This window comes from Magnolia sinica, chromosome 2 (assembly GCF_029962835.1).
Source record: "Magnolia sinica isolate HGM2019 chromosome 2, MsV1, whole genome shotgun sequence".
NCBI classification, from domain to species: Eukaryota; Viridiplantae; Streptophyta; class Magnoliopsida; order Magnoliales; family Magnoliaceae; genus Magnolia; species Magnolia sinica.
Genome location: NC_080574.1, coordinates 46622668 through 46639109, shown reverse-complemented (window position 1 = coordinate 46639109; position 16442 = coordinate 46622668). Strand labels below are relative to the sequence as shown.

Here is a 16442-nt window from a genome sequence, read left to right as displayed (position 1 = left end):
CTATAGTTCAATTTCGTATCACCTCAGAACATCTGAAAGTTCAATAGATTGGCAGAGGGGCTCCAATTCTCAAGCCATGGGTTACCCAACAAGAAAGGATCATGAATCCATTTCAAGCTATTTATTGTCAATTGAAGCTCAGGCCAGCTCTTCGTCTCCACCCCCGCTCGTTGCTGTTGTTGTTGATGCTGCAGTACAAGCTGGCTTTCCTTTATATTTTCCATCTTCTCCATCAGAACATCATCTTCTAAGGGCACTGGCAAATGAATGTTCTCTTCCTCATGTGATGAAACATTACCAATCAAAGATAAGCATTCTTTTAACGGCAGTGCATCATCCTCCGTGGCAGCTCTTTGCTCAAGCTCCTTGAGTGACATTGCTTTTCTATAAATCTTGCACAGTACTATGTCTTCCTGCATGTATCAAAATTCCACAAGAAACCCATTAAGTGACGACTTTTTTAAAATATTGTTTTCAGTTTGGATTACTATGGAACTATGCTACAAGTACAGCTCAGAAGGGACGCGAGTCGCCTGCAAAGCTCGTTACAGGAATCCTTTGCAGTGGCTCAATGAAATAATGCCATGTGAGTGCCATGCGTGCGTGTTAAATATCTTATAATAAAAGGACAAATGCTTCATTTTACCAGGGAGATTAAGTGCACAGACGCTTTCACGACCAACATTAGGGCCTGCTTTGCAAGCCGATGTGGAAAAGCTTAACATGGATTTAGAAGGCGGGCAAGCAGGGCAAACCGGTCATTTCATAGCAAGATTTTAAGGATATATATAAAGAGAGGCATGCTCACCAGCGTACTGCGCACCTTTGCACAAGTGTCATGGGCATCTAATCTGAACAATCCATGTGACGTGTCATCCCCTGAAACCTCAAGGGACCAATTTTCACCATGATCTAAAACTCTGGTGGGCCATATAAAAGAGAGATACAAATTAAGGAAAAAAGCTATTTTCTTTTTTCATGGCCCACTAAAGTTTGGGATCGAAGTAAGAGTTGGGCCTTGATGGTTTCATTGGGTAATGCATCAGGTGGACGGTTCAGATTTTGGACTCACATCACTTATGATGAGTTCTCAAAAAATTTGCACCAGCGTGCACCCGAGCATTCGTGCGTGTATATATAATTGATATATGGTACTTTTTCATTGGTGATAATTTGGGTGCTGCATTACCTCGCCAGAACGCAGCATGTGACCATGCAGCGTTGCTTCAAAAGTCGTACCATTTAAAGTGCCATCAAGTATTCATTCTTAGCAAAGGTTACCGTAACCCCGATTTCATTGGGGCCTAATGTAATGTTTTTGTTATATCCAATCGGTCCACCTATTTTTATAGCTTATTTTAAGGCATATATAAGTTCAAATAAGAGGGAGATGCAAAATTCAAGTGTGCCACCTGCAAGAAACTATAAGGATTGAATTGCCAACGTTGTAACCATTTTTTGGGCCCTAGAAGTTTGGATGTGATCTTCTTAGTATCTTATTTATATTTTCCATTAATCTAGGTTGGGAAGAGTAGGTTTGGATGGCATATAAGCATCACAATGGGCTCTTTGAAAGTTTCAACTGTTTCATCCCACTATTTCCTGTGGTATGGTCCCCATGAGTTTTGAATCTTCCTCATGTTTTAGTTTGTTTTAGCTAATGTCATAAAAAGAGCTGGCAAGATGTATAGATGGAGTGGATACAACGCAAACGCCAAGGTGGGCAACCCGGTAATTCAGGGTTACATGTAAGTTGCTTTGTCCATGAGTCCATGCATTCAATTGTCTTTAATGAGTAGGGCTGTCAATGGGCCCAGTGGTCCCGATGGGATTTTGGGATTGGCTCGTATTAGGCTGGGTTTGGGGTAGTGTATGGGTCTAACAGTTGGGCTTGGGCATAAATTAGGAGACCAATTGTAAAGTGGGCCAGACTGGGGCTTAGATCCCCAAAAGCACATAAAATCGGCCCGTCCCAATAAGTCTTTTATAAACCTACTTTTCTCCTTTTTATTATTATTATTATTATTATTTTAATTATCTCCCTCTCTCTCACACATGAGGCACACCAAAATATTATTTATCCACAGATATTTAGGGCATTTTGAGCTTTGTGTAAATGTCTTGGGCCAGACTCGGGTTGGACTATTTCAACCCGTTACAGGCCTAGGCAGATTTGGGCTTAGGTTCAAAATTTTAGGCTGGGCTTAGATAGAGCTTGACCGAGCCCTAAATCAGCCCATTGACAGCCCTATTTATCGGGGATGATACGAATGCCCGGTAGTTACATATAGAACCCTAATCTGGTAGAGCCATCTCTCCATGGACTATGGTGGGGTTGATGAATCAATTGGATGGTCCATCTAGTGGGATCCACCATTTGGTGGCCCATATTTAAAATGTCATATCTACATAACAATTGCATAGGCATTTAGGGCTGAAAGCTGGGCGGGTTCAACCCAACTGACCCAACATTGGGTTGGGCTTGGGTAGGATGCATCACGTTCAGTCTCAAACTTGAGTTATACAAACACCAAACTGGTGAAACTTGGGTCAGGCTTGGGTTGAGGTCTTGGGTTGCTCAACCCAACCTGAACCTAATTGATATATAAGTTGCTTATAAATTATAATTGAGTGTTGATCGTATGTGTTGAAGGCTAGAATTCTCTCTCAAAAAGATTGCTTGCTGCGCAATACAACTTTTAAAGGAGTAGTTGTCTTATATTTTAACTTGTTTGTTTAGAAAAAATGAAATTCCGTATGATAAATAACTATACATATAATTAATAAAATCATACGTATATATATATATATATATATGATAAATAACTATACATATAATTAATAAAATCATACGTATAAAAAACAAAACATGTATTGAAAATATAATAGACTAATATAATAACGAAAATATTAGTATGTATAAACCTGACCAACCCGACCAAGCCCGCTTGGGTTGGGCTTGGATTGAGAACTCCTAACCCGAGGTTGGGTTGGATAGGGTTAGGGTTTGAGGTATAGGAACCTTGGGTTGGGTTATGGTTGATCAGCAACCCGGCCCACCCGACTTTCAGCCCTATAGGCTCTAATTTCCTCCAAGTTTGCAATCATGGCCGGACACAGATTAGCTACTCCGTATTCACTACTGAAGTGGCGTCACTAAGTTCTGTGTGCTCTATTATGTATTATATCCCACTCTCCGTCATTTTGAAAATCTTATTTTAAGGCATAAGCCAAAGAATGAGGTAGGTTAAAAGCTCCGGTAGACCCACCGTATAAATCAGTAGGGTTTGAAAGCTTACCATAAAAACTTCTTGGAGGCTATATATTTTTTTAATCAAGCTGATATCTGTGTTTTTCTTCTTCCATGTTTGTGTTAACTTATATGAATAGGTTGGATTAAAAAGGGGGGAAAAAACCATCATGGTGGCCCCACGAAGGTTTCAGCGTTAGGTGTCAATGTCCCCTTTATTTTCTGTGGTGGGGTCCAATACTTGAGCTTTGGATCATGCCCTAAAATAATCTCTCCAAATGGGATGGATGGTGTGGATACAACACATCATGGTGGGGCACATAACTTGGTGACATCACGACAGTAGCGAAATTTAGTACGTACTGACGCTGTCGACAGCTAATCCGTGTCCATCACAGCCACCCATAAAATAAAATTAAAAAAAAAATTATTTACCGTTACTTTGGAGGTTACTAAGAGAATAGAGAGGATTTTTGGGGAGCCGATTGGGTGAGACCTTGGATCCACCGAGGTGGTTGGGACCTGATTGTGGGGCTCATATTGATGTATGTGACTTAAATCCACACCGTCCAACCATTTTGAAAGCTCATTTTAGGTATACCCTCCAAAATGAAGCTGACCCAAATCTTAGGTGGACCACACTACAAGAAACAGTCGCGATTGAATCCTCACCATTAAAAACTTCTTGGATTCTATCAAAATGTGTATTTTCCATCCAACCCATTGATAATGTCACAAACACCCAGATGAAGAGACCACACAAATATCATCTTGATTCCAAAGCTTTTGTGGCCCACGAGAAGTTTTTAATTATCAATCACCAATGTTTTCTATAGAATGATCCATCTAAGATTTGGAACTACTTCATTTTTTGGATCATGCCCTAAATGAGCCTTCAATATGTAGTCACATACATCATAGTCACCCTAATCAAGGGGTCCTCCCACCCACCTCAGTGGATTTGGAGTCTCTCCTAATCTGCTCCCGGAATTGGAATGCCTCATTTGAAACCATTTATCCTGGAACCGGATTGCCCACCTGGCTGGCGTGTTGACATTATCAAATTTGTAGGTCCCATCATGAGGTATGACTTATATCCAAACCGTCCATCCACTTGGTAATCTCATCACAAGGCTTAAGTCGAAAAATAAGATATAACTGAAGATCAAGTGGACCACACTGCAAAAATCAGTGTGGAATAATTTTGGGGTCACATAAAATCAATATTATATTTGTTTTTCCTCCTGTCTGTGTGACCTTATAAATAGATTGGATGGAAATAAATGTTATGGTGGGCCCTACAAATGTTCTAACGGTGAGAATCATTGACCCACTGCTATTTGGGGTGTGATCCAAATGAGCTTTGGATATGACTATTTTTGAGATCAAGATCTAAAATGATCTTGCCAAATAGATGAACAGTATGGATATAATAAATACATCATGGTGGGTCATATAACTTTGATCTCCTTTGAATGGTTGGCATGACTCCGGAGTTCGAAGAGCGGAAGCGCTTGCCTTTGCACAAGACGCATCCACAAGTATCCAATTCTCACGACACGTACCCACACACACACGTACCCAATTCCGTTCCTTCTCTCCCACACCAGCAAAATTAGACATTCCCGAATGGTAATCACCTTGCCACGGGGTAAGGCTGAGAAGTGGCTCTACCACATCCCATATTCCAAAAGTGGGAGTTGATTAGGTGCCCGCTTAGTGGGTGTTACCCTTACCATGTGGGCCCACTTGATGAATTTGTTTCATATTTATGTCATCTATCTATTTTTTCAGCTTTTTTAAGGACGTTATCTTGAAACTAAAGAAGATTCAAATCTTTGGTAGACCACACCATTGGAAAAGTAATGAATGGCCATTAAAAGCTTTTTGTAGGCTATATATATATATATATATATGTGTGTGTGTGTGTGTGTGTGTGTGTGTGTTTCTTTGGATCAAGCTAATATTTATATTTACCCTTCATTTAGTTCTGATTGACCTTATCAACGGGCTGGATGGCAAAGAAATATTATGAATATGATACAATGGGCCTTGAAAAGTTTTTAATGGTGAGCATTCCATCATGAGTTTGGACTTTTTGAGTTACCAAGGAACTGTTGGAGAACTAGCTATGATAATGGTTACTGTTGTAATATGATATTGTACAATACCACTGTTATATCAGCGACATGTAGCAAATAATATTATTGTAATTTAGTGTTAGTGTATTGTAGCAATTTATCTTTTATGAATTACTATGACATATCGAAGTGGAGTTGAATTTCTTTAAATTTGAATATTTACCCTATATGCATTTTAAACTTTTTTTCTTTTTTTTCTTTTTTTAAATTTTAATTTCTTGTTTTTTGAGTGTAGCTTGTTAGTACACACCCATGTCAATACACACACTCAATGTTAGCCACCCCCGCTAGGGATCGATACCAAGACCTCAAGTGTTGAAACGGGGTATCTCCACTGTACACTCAATGCATTTCAGACTTGTTTAATCCATTGTTCCATGCAGGAGTTCCCTCTCATAAGTTCGGCAGGAAAATTTGAAGCGCGCCTATCTCCAAGAGGAGATTTTCTGAAAACAGAAATCCCGTATAGCCTGGCTATCTGAAGGAGACAGAAACACTCAATTTTTTCACAAATCTGTCCTTGACAGGTGCAGAATTCTGTCTATTAAAAGTCTGAAGAGGTCTTCTGGGGAGCTTCTCGAGAAGACAGAAGAGATTGGAGATGAGGCGGTCCGATACTTCCATAACCTGTTTACAGCGGAAGGAATCAGTTCCAACAGCGAGATTCTCAATTGCATCACGAAATTGGTGACAGATCAGATGAACATAGGCCTCACGAGACCTCTCACGTTGGAGGAAGTCAAGGTAGCGGCCACCTCCATTCCTCTGGATAGCGCTCCTGGGCCTGATGGCTTTGGAGGAGCCTTCTACTCGTCATGCTGGGATGTTATTGGCACTGATCTTTTTGAGGCAGCTAAAGATTTCCTTCTTGGAGGCTCGATTCCCAGAGCTTTCCAATGTACCCAGATTTGCCTCATCCCTAAAAGAAGAAACCCAGAGTACATCACAGACTACAGGCCTATTAGCCTATGCAACTGCATTATGAAGGTTTTTACCAAGATTTTGGTGTCAAGATTGGCTGGAATTCTTCCTCAGCTGATTTCTGAGGAGATATGAGCGTTTATTAAGGATAGATCGATTACAGAGAACATATCCATTGCAAGGGAGATGGCTCACGAGATTGACCGGAAAGTTTACGGTGGTAATCTGATTATAAGCTTGATATGGAAAAGGCTTACGATCGTCTAGATTGGCAATTCATCACACAAGTTCTACAGAAATTCGGATTCACCTCCTAATGGGTAGCTCATCTTCAACGCTGCTGGAGCAATGTCTGGTTTTATGTTCTTATAAATGGTCGAAGCTTTGGTTTCTTTCAAGCTAAGAGAGGGCTACGACAGGGAGACCCGCTCTCCCCATCCATCTTCATCCTAGCAGCCGATGTGTTCAGTAGGGCCGTCTCTCATCTATTCTCTTCTGGAAAATGCCAAGCCTTCAAGCTCCCCCAAAACTGCCTTTCTATTTTCGATCTATTTTTTGCTGATGATGCGATTCTTTTTCTAAATGGCAGGATTTCCAATGTTCGCACTCTTCTCAATTTAATTCGTGCATACGAAAATGCTTCAGGTCAGAGGGTCAATGCGGGCAAAACCTCATTCATCCTGCCCAACAAATCGTCCAGATGTAAGGCCCAGAAGCTGAGCAACCTCACAGGTTATCGTCAGGCTTTTCTCCCTATGGTGTATCTGGGAGTCCCTCTCACCAAAGGTAGAATTAGTAGTCCGCTTTTGCAGCCAACAATCACCAAGATAACAAACAAGATAGAAGGATGGAAAGCGAAACTGCTCAACCCAGCTGTGAAACAAGTCCTTATTAAGCACGTTCTTTCAAGCATTCCCATCCATCTCTTATCTACCATCAACATGTGCAAATCGCTGGAAAGAGCTTTCGCCAACTTTTTCTGGGGCAGTTCAGATGTAGGCAACAGAAAACATTGGGTTAGTTGGGCTAAAATTTATGCTCCGCTTCAAGAGGGAGGTTTAGGTATTAGAAGCATTGAAGAAGTTATGTTAGCTTTCAGAATTAAGATGGGGTGGAACCTGCTAAAAGGAACATCCCTTTGGGCCCATTTCATAACAGCCAAATTTTTCAGGAAGTTGATCTCAAACCAGGGTAAGGTTGGTTCGATTACCTTCCCAACCTGGAGGGAGCTCCTCAAAGCCCTGTCATTCGCACTAAAGCACTTGAGATGGCTTATTGGGGAGGGTAAATCAGTTTCTGGTATCACAATTGGTCGGGTGGTGGAATTTTGACAGGTGCTCTGGTGAGACAGATTCCTCACCAGATGCGGGAGGCGAAGGTCTGTGACTTTAACCCTTTATCAGGTAGATGGAACCTTGAGGACATTCAGGACATTATCACTCCAGCAGCTATGCAGACTATCTCTTCCACAAATGTCGACCTATCCAACAGAGAAGATCGGCTCATCTGGGACTTAACTCCGAAGGGATCTTTCTCTCTGAAATCTACTTGTAATAGCATCAGACATCACCGATTGAAGCCTCCTTGGACCAAGTGGCTATGGAACAAATATCTCCCCACAAAGATCGCGATTTTCTGCTGGAAAACAGCCCATGTTGCTGTCCCTGTTGACGCAGCTTTACAGAAATGCGGCATCCCTCTGGCCTCTCAATGTGAGTGTTGCAACTTCATCCAGGCAGCTACCTCGTCGTCCAACAGCCCCCAGGGGACTGTTCAGTCGGTTCTTGTTCCGTTTCAGCATGGAGTGGGATCTTCAGCTTACCAGCCGAACACGGGACAACAACGCAACTTTCTAATTCAGCAAAATCTGATTGCCATCGAAACTCTTGACCATTTGCTGAGCACTGGAAGATCAGCCAGTCAGGTCTGGGCTCACTTCAGCATGCTTTTTGATATCCCGTTAATCCATAACTCCCCTATTCTCCAGTGGATCCAACAATGGTCTGCCGCAGCCAGTGAAAGATCAAGAATTAAAATGCTAATTGGCTTTCTCCCCTGTTTTGTCATCTGGGAACTGTGGATAAGTCGCAATGCAGCTCGTTATGAAGGCTGTAAAATGTCAATAGACAGCATCATTTTCAACGTCCGTCGATGGCTACGCGAGATCGGCAACCTAATTCAAGCCCCAGACAGAAAATCCATGGTAGAGGACCTCATCATTCAGTCTTTAAGGCTCGATTCCGCTACCAATATCCCAATTTCCAAACCGTTGATAGTGAGATGGTCAAAGCCACCCAAGAACTGGCTAAAGCTGAACACTGACGGCTCCTCGAGAGGTAACCCAGGTGAGAGCGGCGGTGGAGGAGTGTGTAGGGATCATTTTGGCCAGCTTCTCTTTACTTTTCACAGACATTATGGTAATTCTTCAAATTCTTGTGCGAAAGCTCGGGCCATGCTGGATGGACTTAATATTTGTTCTAACCTAGGCCTTGTAAATATCATAGTTGAAACTGACTCCAAAGTCATTGCGGATGCACTGGGGGACTCCACCCCGCCCAACCTTTGGAAATTATGGTACATCTTTGGAATCATTAAGGATAAAATTCGAAGCCTTAATCTGGTGATCAACCATATTTTTAGAGAGGGGAATTCAGCGGCAGATGCTCTAGCAAGAATGGCTAGTGAGGGCTACCCAGATATGATCTACACGCACCGTTCCCAGGTTCCAAAGTTAGTCAGAGGAGCTTTACTTTTAGATAACACAGGGATTGGTGCTCTTAGACGTCAGTGATTGGGGGCTATTTTTTGTCCCATCTCAATTTTTTGTAGAGTTTTTCTTGCTTAGTGGAGGGTTAATTTAACCCTATTGTCCTGTTTATGTCACATGATAGGTGAGGCCTCCTTTCTTTTTGTTGGGCTCACCCGAAAGGCTGTACATTTTGTTGATCTAAAAAAAAATGATAATAATAATAATAATAAATTTTAAAAAAAAAGTTCGGCAAAGTAATCCCAACAGGAGGCATAGGATATTGTAAAGAGACTTGTATGGGTCATATGTTGGAAAATATTTGAATAAAGGAAGTTTGAATCATGTGTTCTACCTATATAATAGCTCTTGTTGCACCCTCGGAGTAGGTGTTACCGGGTAATAATTTAGTGGGTGTTACCCTCACCTGTAAGGCCCGCCTTGATCATTTTTTGTAAATCTAATCCATCCATCCATTTTTTCAAATCTCAGGTAGACCATACCACAAGAAGTAGTGATGATTAAACGCTTACCAATAAAAACTTCCAAGACCCACTCTAAGCAGATCCCTAGTGTTTATTTTCTATCTAACCAGTTGATAAGGTCAATCAGAACTGATGAAGGGAAAATAAAAATATTAGCTTGATCCAAAACTTTTGTAGCCTACAAAAAGCTTTTAATTTCTATTCAGTACCTTTTCCAATGGCATGGTCCACAACATATTTGGATCTTCTTAAATTTTGGGAACGTCCTTAAATGATTTGAAAATATAGATGAACGGCGTGGATAAAAAACAAATGAATCAAGGTGGGATCCACAGGGTAAGCATAACACCCACTAAGCTGATACCCTTGTAATAGCTAATCTGCTCCCGTGAAGTCGGGTATTTTTTTCCTATAGACACCACCTTTTACCTACCTTACCAGCCTCGATAGACCACAACATAGATGACCAAACTAGACCCCCTCCTTGTAGGGACAACCTATTTCGGACGAAAATAACCTTCCTTTTTTACCTGCTTCTTACCGAACTCCAAGGTATTTTTGTCCGTCCGTTCCCTAAAAATCATCTTCCGTAATCAAAGTTTTCGGCCAGCGAGAAAAATAATTACCCTAAAAGACACCGTCTACTTTGGTAATTATTTTTTTTGGGAGTAATTTCTCCCATCCTCGGACTCGGCTTCGGTGATTGCACGGAATCATAAAGCTCGGTGCTTCCGGGACTGCGGAGCACACGGTGATGTATGGTTTTTATAGTAATGCCGTGCATCCATTTTTCCAACTCGTTTTTCCAGCTCATGAGCTCAAAAATGGATCGAATCCAACTCCTAAATGGACCACATCACAGAAACAGTGGTGATCCACCATTAAAATCTTCTTGTGCTACACAAGTTTTTTTTACTTATCAAGCTGTATTTGTGTTTTCCGTTCATCCAGGTCTTTCTAACCTTATATATAGTTTGGATGGCAAATAAACATTACAGTGGGCCTTAGGAAGGTTTCAACGGATGGTTGTTATTATCCCTACGGTTTCATCCGGTGTGGCCTACATGAGATTTGGATCCGCTTCATTTTTACAATCGTGCGCTAGAATGAGATGAAAAAAACGAATGGACGACGTGGATATAAAACACATATATCATGGTGAGTCCCACAGTACCAGAAGGACCGAACTAGTAACCAGACCACAGTACCAGGAGTACCGAACTAGTAACCACATAAACAGCGTCCTCTTCATCCAACCGAGTCATAACTCACCAACTCATCCGAGTCAGCTAGCAGGGAAAATAAAGAAAGAGGAGAATAGATCGATGTATGGAACATGCAAAAGTACCTTTGGCAATGGATAGGCATCAGGCATTCTATACTCGTTCATCACCCAATCCGTTTTGCACCCTCTTGGGGCCCTGCCATTATAGAATACTAACGTCTTCCTCAACCCTATGATTCTTTTCGGGTCCTTGACGCTCCGTATGGGACGGTCCGAACCAGTCGCCTTCCAAAAACCATTCTCGGTCGTCCGTTTCGGCCGCCTCCCTTGCGAATTTCTCCTGTCCCTAGGCACAAAGAAGTACCATTCCCTCTCTCCAATCTTAGCCAACCCTGTCATCATTAAATTTTTTTTTTTTTTTTTTTTTTATATTTTAAAAAGCAAAAAATGGGGTGCGAAAGTTATACCCGTTAGCGGGGAGCCAATACCAATGTTTACAAATCAACGTGTGGGGCCCACCGTGATATTTTATTTACATCCATTCCGTGCCCCATGTGCCCCCTTCTATTCTCCTCGGTTCCCAAACTCAGGTGGGCCACACCATGTAAAATCACACGTAGAACCACTAAAATCACATTTTATGACCCACCTGAGTTTTGGAATGGCATGATCTTTTGAATGTACATCCATCATAGTAAGACACGCATCTTCTGAACGGATCAGATGGAATATATAAAACAAACTAGGCCTACATACAACCTATCTATGGTGTGGCCCACCTGAGTTCTGCATCAGCGTGATTTTATTTTATTTTTAATTTTTTTGGCTAAAAGGGTTAAAAAAGGGGACGCAAATGATGGACAGACTGGATTCATTAAAACATCACGGTGTGTTCTACAAAGTAATCCGTATGTTAAGCTTAGAGTAGAAAAAAATTGTACTGGAGCCGAAAAAAAAAAAAAAAAAAACACGTACCAGGCAATTCCCAAGGGTCATGACAGTATATGTTAACGGTTCCGATTACATCAAAGCTGAGCTTTTTACCGCATAAAACTCCATAGAGATAGTACTCAAGGAGCTCTTCTTCAGTGGGGTGGAATCTGAATCCTGGAAGTTCTAGCTCCGCTGAAGTTGCACCGTTCATGTTGCGAGTGAGGGGTGAAGTTTAAGAGAATACGCCTCTTCGTTGGTTATGTAAGGAGAAGAGGGGGTCAACAGTCTTGGCTGTTGTGGAAATAAGAGGCAGATAAGTGGGTCCGATGCACTTTCACAAGTCCTCTAATTGGACCGCTGTTGTTCATGATGACGGATATCACGTGACGTGTCTTTCTCCGTTAGTTCTCTCTGTTTTCGCGGAAACGGACGGGCGACTCCCCTGCCACCAGCCTAGTCGGTGCTATGTGGGACCGACCATGATGTATATGTTTCATCCATTCCGTTCATCCATTTTTAAATATCAATTTAATGTATACCATCAAAAAACTATGGGAAATAAATCTCGGTTGGACCACACCACAGGAAAACAATAGTGATTGAATATCCACCATTAAAATCCTCCTAAGTCCCACTGTACTGTTTATTTTACATCCAATCTGTTAATTAGGTCATACAGATCCAGATGAAGTGAAAAAACAAAGATCAGCTTGATCCAAAACTTTTATGCCACCAAAAAGTTTTTAATTGTCCACTTTCATTCAACACTGTTTCCTATAATGTGGTCCAAATGAGATTTGGATATAGCTTATTTTGATATCATGCATAAAATGATATATAAAAATGAATGGACGGCATGGATGAAACACAACATCATGATGGGGCCCACAGAGCACCGACCATCAGCCATTGGCTGGTGGCAGGGGGAGTAGTCAATCCGTTTTCTGTTTTTCGCCGTGACAGAAGAATGTGACCAGAAAGTACAGTGTTTTTACCACGAGGAGAGACTCTCCCTACTCTGACAGATTCTGATGGATGATGCGCAGGCGCATGGAAGTTGACTGGAAAGTGCATCCGGACATACAAGTCATTTAAATTAAACTGTTCCAATTATGGATCTTAGTGTACCATTAGTAAAAAATTACACTTGATTATTTGATTGCTAGGTTTGTGGAAATTTCTTGGACGCTAAAAAATGAAAAATATTCAATGACCAGCGAAGCTCATTACTTAAGTTTGTCTCAGGAGACTATTAAGTTGCACAATTCAGACGGTATAATTAAAGTTAATGAATGACACGTGTACAGGTTCTGAGTTACTGCTTATCAAGCATCGTGCTCTGCCATCATCAAACAACTCCTGTAACTGATGCCCGATGTTCACCACTCGTTGCAATCCTTCTATGGCACGGGTGAAGTGCGAGCATGCTAAAATTAGAATTGCAGTTCTAATTTAAACCAAACAACAATGACCCTTAACACTAAAGTAGGTAGACACAAATTATGACCATATTCTAAAAAGATCATTTGCATATTCAATTATTTGCTCAATGTATAAATTTATCAGGTGATAGTCAGAGGATGGAGTTCATCCTCTAATAATGGGTTACTCATTGTCTTCCATACGAAATGACTTTTTAGTGCAGATAAAGTGATAGAGAAAAGAAATCCTTATAATCGGCCACTGTCAACTTTTGAATGATGCTATTCAATGGTCGAATAAGATTCGATATGCTAACAGCAACTCCAGCTACAATTAAGGCTAACGACTACAGGGTTAATGTTATTGATTATACTACGGATTACACTATGGAATGTAATTAGCAAGTGCGGAAAATAAATAATTACAATAAGGAATGCAATTTACTTGAACAATAAAAAGTTACACTAAGGAATGTAAACTTGACAGGATAATTGAAAGACAATTGAAGATAGATTTGGTTTGTTTAGTTTGGTATGAGACTAATTGTTTCGTTGTAATCTTCTTCCATTTATAAGACTAATTGACGACTCTATATGCTTCCTACGTTCTGATGGTTATGGTAATCATTTTCCACTACTCTGCTTCCAGATGTTTCGCACGTTCTGCATTTCTTGAATTATTATTGTGCCACGTGTCAAGTGATTGTGTAAATTTGAGTGCTTTTGCTCTTGCCACATATCACATGGTCATTTGAGCTTGATCACTACTTTAGCGCTCAACACAATTGAAATGTTATGGCTCAGCTTTTCTAGACAAGATCGTACATATCTGTAGGAAATCTTCTGACCGCTCCATGCATATCTATACAGATCACACGTGAATGAAGCTGATTGGCCGAAACAGGACTCGGCCAAAACGGGTACAAACACCCATGTTTTTACTTTTTAGGATGCAAATCCTACAACATTTATGGGTGCAAGAGAAAGAAATTAGTGGTGACACACCAGAATCTTCGGTAACTCTGATGTGACTAAATAGAAATGTATTATGTGTCTGTTATTAGAATTGGTGAGACACACATGGCATTGGCCCTTTATAAATGTATTAGGACTCAAAAAAGTGGGCTAAGTATAGATCCTTGATAAACGTTAGAGCATCATATGGCATATTTTGTTGGGCGTCATTGCACAAAACCTTAGGATCTAGCCTCCCAAATACACCAGAATTATGGGATAATAAAGTAATGATATAAATCAAAGCACAAACCACATAACACAAGATTTTTACGTGGAAAATCTTCAAAGAGGTAAAAACTATGGGACCTAGTCCAGAGTAACAATCCACTATGTAGTAGAACGTTACAACCGATCACAAGCACACATCGCTTGGATCAAACCTTCTTCACTCACACAGGATCAAATGAATAAATAAGAGAATAAAAGAAAATTAAAGAGATCTCATCGATCACAAGGATGTAGAAGCATTGAGATGTCGAGTACATAGTAGATCACCTCTATGAGCAGAACCTCCCTTTCACAAGTTTCCTCCTCCTCTCTCTCTCTCTGTCTCTCTCTCTCTCTCACCTTTAATAGCCCTAAACCCTTTAGCAAACCCTTGCAAAGCTTTAGGAAACTCCCTTGTATTACCTAGAAAAGCCCTAAGAATCCTTATTTATAGTTTAGGCAACTCCTTTTCGCACCTCTTGCGAAACCGCCTCAAATTTTTTCAGTTCGCACAAAATCCGGACTCAAATCTACATAACCTCGATTGGTCGAGCAGGGTCCTCAACTGGTCGAGCAGACCCTCGATCGGTTGAGTAAACCCCTCGACCGGTTAAGTAATAAAAACCAGCAGTCGCTGGAGTTTGAGTCGAGCCAAGCCTCGACTAGTCGAGCCTCACCCTCGACTGGTCGAGTGAGGCTCTCGACCAGTCGAGCAGGTGAGGAGGAAACCCATCAAATTTGTCCATTTTTGACTCACGAGAAATCTGCCTTCTTCAAGCTAGATCAGTTTCTACAAACCTAAAACTTGCCCTTGAGCAAAGATTTGATCATCATGTCTGACCCATTATCGTCCGTGTGGACCTTCTCAAGTTGTAATACTTTCTGTTCTAAAGTATCCCTAATCCAATGATACCGAATCTCTACGTGCTTCGACTTGGAATGCTGACTTGGATTCTTGCTCAAGTGTATAGCACTTTTACTATCGCAATAGACCACATGCTGCTCCTTCAGGCTAAGTTTCTGTAGGAACCTCTTCATCTAAAGCATCTCTTTACATGCCTCTGTAACCATAATGTACTTGGTCTATGTCGTCAACAACATTGCATGTAAGACCCGTATCCTAATCCGTACCATTCCGTAGGCCTCCGCGGACCTCCCGGTCGAATTTCGGCGATCCGTGATCTATTATCGGCAATTACACGCGACCTTTAGTTGTATCCTGTCGATCTGAGTTGGATTGGCCCAAGACTTATATCATTGCGACCGCGCCGTCACCGCGGTTTCGACGCCGCATCTCGCGGGTCGAGGCGATACCCGGGCCAGGTGATATAGGACCACGTTCAGTTCGAGAAAATGCCGGGCATTTGCAATCCCAAGAGAATCTCTACAACTTGTCAAATCAATCAAGTACATGTCACATCACCCAAAAGCAACCCAAAGTCAACTCTCTCTCTCTCCACCTATCCCTTTTCAAGTACACCCATCACTCACCCATCACTCATGCCATCACTCACCATCCCTCTCTCCCATCACTTCTCTCCCATCATATCTCTCTCTCTCTCTCTCTCATTCTCTCTCTCTCTCTCTCATTCTCTAAGCAACTCCAACGTCCAAGTAAGCTTCCCATGAGAGAGCTAGTGTGGCCCACCTTCCTACCTCCCATTTCCACCATCTAAGTTTCATCTCAACCCTTAAAATGTGTTTCATTGGAGCTTTAGCATGCATTGGTGGAAGAAGGAAGAAGAGATCAAAGGTGGGTGTTTCTATAGGCCTAGATTTCATGGTTTTGATGATGGGCCAAGTGGAGCCTACCGATTAATGGTATGGATCTTACTTTGGACCCTATGTGTGGCTGATGGCCCACCTTGATTCTCATGATCATTTCATGATGGGGTCATTCTCCATGGACCCTATCATGATGTTTATTTTCCTTGCATGAATAGAGGTCATCTAGACCTTCCATTTTGGTGGAGAAGGAATTTCCACCATTGATCTTTGATTTGGTGGGCCCACATGTATTGAGACCCACTTATGTATGATTGAATGCAAGGAGGGCCCATAGTGTCGGGGTCCCTCCATCACATGTGTTTATTTCT

General features: G+C 41.5%; 1 protein-coding gene across 1 annotated transcript; it reads right to left on the bottom strand.

Annotated features, from left to right (window-relative positions):
* Nucleotides 1–23: 23 nt before the first annotated feature.
* On the bottom strand, nt 24–11979 carry LOC131225174 (NAC domain-containing protein 6-like). Its single transcript, XM_058220643.1, has 3 exons — nt 11744–11979; nt 10892–11160; nt 24–413 (listed from the first exon to the last, which is right to left on the bottom strand). The coding sequence occupies exons 1-3, from the start codon at nt 11910–11912 to the stop codon at nt 24–26; spliced, it is 828 nt and encodes a 275-aa protein (XP_058076626.1). The 5' UTR covers nt 11913–11979.
* Between the last annotated feature and the right edge of the window lie 4463 nt (nt 11980–16442).